The sequence below is a fragment of the Camelina sativa genome, chromosome 16, assembly GCF_000633955.1.
Source record: "Camelina sativa cultivar DH55 chromosome 16, Cs, whole genome shotgun sequence".
NCBI classification, from domain to species: Eukaryota; Viridiplantae; Streptophyta; class Magnoliopsida; order Brassicales; family Brassicaceae; genus Camelina; species Camelina sativa.
The window spans coordinates 27,704,093-27,712,325 of NC_025700.1; the positions used below are offsets into that span (position 1 = coordinate 27,704,093).

At 40.1% G+C, this 8,233-nt stretch overlaps 1 protein-coding gene across 1 annotated transcript; it reads right to left on the reverse strand.

The window, feature by feature from the left end:
* On the reverse strand, window positions 378-2,434 carry LOC104752870 (5'-adenylylsulfate reductase 2, chloroplastic). Its single transcript, XM_010475128.2, has 4 exons — window positions 2,231-2,434; window positions 1,947-2,084; window positions 1,717-1,846; window positions 378-1,609 (listed from the first exon to the last, which is right to left on the reverse strand). The coding sequence occupies exons 1-4, from the start codon at window positions 2,310-2,312 to the stop codon at window positions 592-594; spliced, it is 1,368 nt and encodes a 455-aa protein (XP_010473430.1). The 5' UTR covers window positions 2,313-2,434; the 3' UTR covers window positions 378-591.

Consider the following 8,233-nt stretch of genomic DNA (forward strand, 5'->3'; position numbering starts at 1 on the left):
TCGTGAAGACGTTGGATTTTGTAGCCGATCATCCGTTTTTTTTCTTGATTAGAGAAGACCGAACCGGAACTGTTTTGTTCGCTGGTCAAATCTTCGATCCTTCCAAGTCGTCTTCTTCTGCTTAGGACCAGGCTTTACCGGATCAGATTCTGGTCTTCTAAGATTTTGATTCTTTCTCTAGTTTTTGGTTTTTTTTTTTCCTTTTTTATTAAGTTATCATTTGCTGAACTATATTTGATCAGTTTACAACCGAGATTGACTTTTGTCTGGTGGGTTTGGGGTTTCATCAGTTTGACTGGTCTCCTAGAATACTTATAAAAAGAAAGTATTCTTTTTAGCCATAGTCGATAAGACCAAAATTCTAGCAGATTTGCAAGTAAAGTAAAGATGGACCGAAAATATAACATTTTAACGACGAAGAGACAACAAAAAGAGTCTATCAACCCCCTACATACAAATATACACACTCATATAGAAGAGATAGCTTTTGTTTATTCCGCAATCTTAAGACTGAGATGAAATCACTCCTTCATCTCAATGCTCTTGACATCCTTTTTCTTAACACTGTTTTTGGTTTCCGATCCTCATTACTCACCGGAGAAGATTCACAAACGTCATAAGCGAATCGACATCTCTATGCTCTGATGGGTACTTAATTGCCCGTGGAGCACTTTTCGGAAAGATCAGTATCGTTGGGAAGCTCCCTAACTGAAGCTCTTGCTTAGCAAACTCCTTCTGCTCACCATCTGCTCTGAACTTGGCCACTTTAACTCCTTTTCCCGCAAGTTTCTCAGCCAATTCGATGTAAGATGCCTCCATCGCCTGGCAAAAAGGGCACCAAGGAGCGTAGAGCACAATCAACCATGCCTCTTTACGGTTCTCTAGCTTCATAAGATTCTCAATCCCTCCTTTGCTCAATGTAACCACATTGTTGCTTTCAAATATCTCTTGCACAGCCGCAGGCTTTGAATCCTCCGAAGCACCATCTTCCTCCTTGATGTTCCCTTTGTGCAGACCACATTCTTTAGCTTTAGCATCTTCCCACCACCACCTTCCTTCTCTTTCATGCTGACCAGGAAGCACAGGCCTAGTGCACGGCTCACACCCGATAGAGACATATCCTTGAGCATGCAAGGCGTTCACAGGGACATCCATCGTTCTCAAAAAGTTCCACACATCAGCTCCTTCAACATTAGCCAAAGGATTCCACTTCACAAGACTTCCAACACCACCGTCTAGTCCTTCAAACACCGGATCAACCTGAACAATCGGGATCTCAGATCTCGTCCCTGGAGATTGATCTTTCCTCTGTCCTGTAATCCAAGCTTTAAGACCCTTGAGAGCACGACGCAGAGGTCTTACTTTCCTTACACGGCAACACTCCTGATGACCATCCTCGTAGAAAGAGAACAAACCTTTGTTCCTCACTAAAGCTTGAACCTCAACTGCATCAGGAAACATGTACTCAATGCGAATCCCGTATTGCTTCTCGACTGCGTCGAAGAGTCTGTAAGTTTCCGGGTTCAACCTCCCAGTGTCTAAACTAAAAACCCTAAAAGGCTTTCCAGTTAAACGAGCGTATTCGATCAACGCAACATCTTCAGCACCACTGCAGAACAAAAAAATCAAAACCAGATTCATAAGTCAATCAAAGTTTTCTCTTTTAAAACTCTAAATTGAATCTATAGCTCTCAAAAATATATAATCAAATCTTACCTGAAAGCAATAGCGATGTCATCTCCAAACTTCTCAAGAGCTTTATCCATGATTTCAAGTGGAGAAGCATCTACAAGTTTCTTAGCGAGTTGCTCAAAATCTTCAACTTCTCCATCTTTCTCTTCAACTTCTGTAACCACAATTCATCAAAGTCCGAATCAGCAAATCGAAAAAGCCAAATCGAAAACAAAAATTGAAATCTGAGAAATAGTCAGAAGCAGAGCACGAACCAGGAGCAGTTAGAGTTGAAGCACGAGGAACCCAAGATTCACTGCGTGAATGTGACTCAGCGTTTAAAGATTTCACAGAGTAACGTCTCTGAGACAAATGGGTTCGATCAGATAACCTAATCGAACAGATTTGAACAGCTACAAAAACAAAAAGAAAAAAAAAACACCAGCTTTTTCAAATTTCTGATTTGAATCAACACAATTCAGCAAATGGGTACAACAATAAACAATCAAAGAATCGATTTTGGAAACTTTCACGAGAAAGTAAAAGATAAAGTTCGTACCTTTAGATTCAGAAGAAGCTCCAGAACGAGAAAAACTCGATCCAGAGATCGCAGCTGAAGATGAAGTAACAGCTAAAGCCATTTCTTACACTCAAAACTCTTCGAATCAAAAAAAGGTTTTGAAGAAAGAAACAATGATCTTTGGTTTTGTTTTTTAAGCTTCTTCGTCTTCTATGGCTGAGGGCTAGAGTGTAGATTAGGTTGAAGCTGTTAAATAATGGCCGATCGAAGCAGAGAGAACATTTAGGCTCTAAAGGAATCTAGACGTTTATACGGAGTGATTCGTTTTGATGACGTGGCGAGCTTTGAATGGTGGAAATTAAATTGTGTGAAATTAAAACGGTTTCATCGCGTGGTGAGCACTGGTGTATGAGATGTGGCGACTAGGAGAGGAGGACACAAGGCTGAAAATAAATTTAAAAAAAAAAAAAAAAAAAAAAAAAAAAAAAAAAAAAANAAAAAAAACTTCGCATATGTTGAATATTTCACCTCAGAATTTAAATAAATATTAATCTTTTTCATTTCTTTATATCTATTTAATTTCGTATTTTTAATTTTTTGTATCGTCAATAATTTTATGTACTTCAACCAAAAGGAGTGGTTCGGAGACATTTTTTAAGCAATGGTCCCTCTCGTCCCGTCGTCCCACCTGCGTATAATATTGAGTCATTTGTGTGGACAGTGGGCAACAAAGTAATTGAGATTAGTTATTTGATTTTAGTTGTGTTTAGCTAAAAAATTTAGAATCTTAATCAACCACTAGAAGTGAATGCTTGATTGTGACTTGTGCTAGATATCTAATCCTGATATCTATCTACGTATTATGGTCTGTATGGTATGGCAATACATGTTATGTGATATGAATTTGGCACATTAAAAGAAAGATTCCAAATTTCCCAACGACCCAAAATAAAAATATAGAAGAAAGAAAGATTCGTAAATATAACTTGTGTTCTAATTTGTATCTCAAGTGTTTTCATATGTGTTTTTGGGTTCCTAGCACATCAAGCAATGATGACTTCATGACGAAAGCCGTGGCCAAGAATAGATATATATTGCAATCGTAGTGTATTGTGAGGTAGATATATAGCATTATGTTGCAAATTGTTGGAGATTGGTTTCAGGTTAGCTATCGGTTTACTCTAATTGCAGTTGGTTTCGTCATGGTTATAGGTGACTTGGCCGTGAAGCTGTTTGGTCAATATGTCAATCCCGTAAGATCAGCAAAGTTAATATAGCTTTCCTTGTATGTATAGATATGATTCGTATGGATCTGCTCTCTCGAGTATATATGTTTTTGTAAATCAAGTCATAAGGGACAGAATAGAAAACTTTGGAATCTCTGTTTCTTCATGGTATCAGAGCTTGAATCATTTTTGTGAAATTAAAGGTTTTTCTTATCGTTTTTTTTTCACGACAATGACGGACGGACAGACTCAGACGAACCTGAATGGGAATTTTCCCACGAACCCGAATGGCACTCCTGCCACGAACCCGAATGGCACTCCTCGCAGTCGTTCTGTACCAGGACGTGGCCGTGGTGGAGCAAGCTCCAATGGAGGTCGAGGACGCGGGTCTGCAGCATATGCTAACCGTGTTTGTGTTCCGAACCTTGACGTAACAGAACACGCCAACCATGTGGTGACTGATCGTGATCGTGAGGGTCTCACTTTAACTGAGGATCAATGGCGTACCATCAAAAGAGTCCTCAATGCTGGCAAGGACGAGCCCACCGAAAAGTTAACCGGTAAGTCCAACGTTCCCTCTTGGATTATGGATACAGGCGCCTCTCATCATTTGACAGGAAAGTTTGATATTCTTACAAATGTAAGAGATATGCCTCCGGTTTTAATTATTTTGGCTGATGGTAGAGAAAGGGTTTCTGTGAAAGAAGGGACAGTTAGACTTAGTTCAGATTTGGTTATGAATTCAGTCTTCTATGTTGAGGAGTTTCAATCTGATTTGCTTTCAATTGGACAATTGATGGATGAAAACCGTTGTGTTTTGCAAATGACTGATCACTTTCTTGTGGTTCAGGACCGCACTTTGAAGACTGTGATTGGGACGGGTATTAGAGCAGGAGGAACTTTTTACTTTCGTAGTATGGAGATCGCAGCATCAGTCACTACGAAAGAGGAGAAGGAGTATGAGCTGTGGCATAAAAGGATGGGTCATCCTTCTGCGAGAGTAGTCGGTTTACTTCCTGCAATTTCTGTTTCTGTTTCTTCTTCAAGTTTAAATCAAGCGTGTGATATATGTCTCCGCGCAAAGCAAACTCGAACTTCATTTCCATTGAGTATGAATAAGACATCTCGTATTTTTGAGTTAATCCACTGTGATTTATGGGGACCTTACCGCACAACTTCTCATTCTGGGGCCAAATATTTTCTGACAATAGTAGATGATTATTCTAGAGGAGTTTGGTTATATTTGTTGGCTGAAAAACGTGAGGCTTCTGGTCATTTAAAAAATTTCTTAGCTTTAACAGAGCGTCAATTTGGGGTGCAAGTTCAAACAATACGCAGTGATAACGGTTCAGAGTTCATGTGTTTAACAAAGTTTTTCCAAGAACACGGTATTCTTCATGAACGTTCGTGTGTTTCTACGCCTGAGCAGAATGGCAGGGTTGAAAGAAAACACAGACACATTCTCAATATTGCGAGGGCTTTACGGTTTCAAGCGCAACTGCCTTTAAAGTTTTGGGGCGAATGTGTTTTAACAGCGGCTTACTTGATTAATCGAACTCCCAGCTCTATTTTGAACAACAAAACTCCGTATGAACGTCTTCATAAGAAGCCTCCTCAGTATGGACATTTAAAAGTTTTTGGGAGCTTGTGTTATGCTCACAATCAAAAACGTCACGGCGACAAATTCGAGTCACGAAGTCGACGGTGTTTGTTCGTTGGTTATCCAAATGGTCAAAAAGGTTGGAGATTGTTTGATTTAGAATCACAAGAATTTTTTGTCTCACGAGATGTGGTCTTCTCCGAATCTGAATTTCCATTTTCTCCAAGCTCGACAATGGAGGTCTCTCACGTTGATGAAGAAGATACACCAAAGTTGTGGGCTTCAATTTCTAGTGGCCCATTACAAGAAGAACATCTTAATGTCCCTCAAGGCCCGTTACAATATTCAGGCCCAAATGAAGAAAGTCAAGGTCCACGTGAATTTGAGACCACGTCTTCATCTTCCAATGACTCTCCTGCGGCTACGACGGAAGCAGAAACCTCGCCGGTGCTCACTCCCTCTGGCTCAGCCTCGCCACCGGAATTAAGACTAGATTCCGATTTGACAGCTTCAACCTCTACAGTTGCAGCTCCAGTTAACCGGCCAAGTTCTCGTCGGAATAAACGTTCGAAAGCGACGGTTGGTGGTCCGATAGCACAACCTCCTCCCCGTCAAAGTAAGCGAAAGAGAGAAGCTCCTGTCCACTTAAAAGATTATGTTGTTAATTCTGCTGCTTGTGAATCACCGAATTCTTTCTCCACCAAGGTACGGTACCCAATTTCGAAACAGGATTCTAAAAAGCGTTTTTCTAAATCTCATGTTGCGTATATGGCTGCGGTTGCAAAAGCCGTTGAACCAAGATCGTATAAAGAGGCTGTTGCTGATGACCGTTGGAATAACGCAATGACAACCGAAATTGATGCTCAAGAGGAAAATGGTACATGGACGATAGAAGATTTACCTCCAGGAAAACGAGCAATCGGCTGTCAATGGGTCTACAAAGTTAAATATCACTCTGATGGATCCGTTGAGAGGTATAAGGCACGACTTGTTGCACTTGGCAACAAACAAAAAGAGGGTGAAGACTATGGTGAAACCTTTGCCCCTGTGGCTAAGATGGGAACGGTGCGAATGTTTCTCGACGTTGCATCAAAACGAAACTGGGAAATCCATCAGATGGATGTCCACAATGCATTTTTACATGGAGATCTTCGCGAAGAAGTCTACATGAAGCTACCCCCTGGCTTTGCTGCTTCTCATCCCAACAAGGTATGTCGTCTACGCAAAGCCTTGTATGGTTTAAAACAGGCTCCACGATGCTGGTTTGAGAAGTTGACAACATCATTGAAGAATTATGGATTTAAACAATCCTTGTCCGACTATTCTTTGTTCACTTTGACCAGGGGAGCTGTTCGGATCAATATACTGATTTATGTTGATGACCTGATAATTTCGGGGAGTTCACCAAAGGCAAACCAAGATTTTAAAGATTATTTGGCATCATGTTTTCACATGAAGGATTTGGGACCTCTAAAATATTTTTTGGGGATAGAGGTTGCAAGGAACTCGGCAGGCATATACATATGTCAGCGCAAATATGCGTTAGATATCATCTCTGAAACTGGTATGATGGGAGCAAAACCAGCGACTTTTCCACTAGAACAAACTCATGAGCTCATGTTGTCTGAATCACCTCTTCTTCCTCAGCCCCAACAGTATCGACGGTTGATTGGGCGTTTGATCTACTTGGCAGTAACACGGCCAGACCTCGCATTCTCTGTTCATATGCTGGCCAGGTTTATGCAACAGCCACGTGAAGATCATTGGGAGGCTGCGCTTCGAATCGTTCGTTATTTAAAGTCTGATCCCGGCCAAGGTATTTTGCTGCGTCGAACAGGTGATTTTCAGATCACTGGGTGGTGTGACTCTGACTATGCGACTTGTCCCATATCTCGAAGGTCTGTTACTGGTTATATAGTTCAGCTTGGTGATTCACCAATTTCATGGAAAACTCGAAAGCAAGAAACCGTGAGCAAGTCCTCTGCAGAAGCGGAGTATCGGGCAATGTCATTTCTTACATCAGAACTTTTATGGCTCAAACAGTTGTTGCTTACTCTGGGAGTTCGACATGATCAGCCAATGGTGGTGTGTTGTGACAGTAAACCGGCCATACACATCGCAACAAATCCCGTATTCCATGAACGCACTAAACATATAGAGATTGACTGCCATTTTGTTCGTGATGAGCTTGTTCGTCGTAATCTTGTTCTTCGTCACGTTGGCACTGAATTTCAGCTTGCGGATATCTTTACAAAACCCCTTGGTCGAGACAGCTTCGCATCGTTTCGGATCAAGTTAGGCATACGAAACTTGTATGCTCCAACTTGAGGGGGAGTGTTGGAGATTGGTTTCAGGTTAGCTATCGGTTTACTCTAATTGCAGTTGGTTTCGTCATGGTTATAGGTGACTTGGCCGTGAAGCTGTTTGGTCAATATGTCAATCCCGTAAGATCAGCAAAGTTAATATAGCTTTCCTTGTATGTATAGATATGATTCGTATGGATCTGCTCTCTCGAGTATATATGTTTTTGTAAATCAAGTCATAAGGGACAGAATAGAAAACTTTGGAATCTCTGTTTCTTCACAAATTAAACAAACCCTTCATGTAAGTTACTTTAATGATTTGCGAGTAATTCAAATCATTAACAAGCAAATTAATTTAGAACCGTTACTTTTCAACGAGAGAGAGGAAAAACAAAACATATGATCGTAGTTTGGAACAATGGTTTTGTTTTACATCACAATTATAAAAAAAAAGTTCGATTAAACTCAAGTTTATACTTGCAAAATGTAAAATGAAAATGGTTTTGGATTTTAATTATATCACTTACTTAAACCCCTTAAAACATGCTGCATGAAGAACTAGTGGTGCAACTGCTTTCAAATTTGTAATGTAGTCCACATGTGCACGCTCAATTTGAATTCAATGACATAATTATTCACAATTGTCACAAAAGGTTGATTCTGATATCTGGCTACTGTTTAATAAAGATTCGTGTGGGGGAAGTACTTTTCTTTCGAATAGAATAATTGTGGTGAACCACATACTTCACATAGCATTCACTTGGCGACCTTTGGTGTCCAACAAAGGGTACTTAACATTCTATTTTCTTTAAAACACACACATTAACAACTCTTTTCTTGTCATAGGCGTAAATTTATAATAATATAAACATTAAAGTGAACGTAAATTAATTATTATAACATGACGAGAATA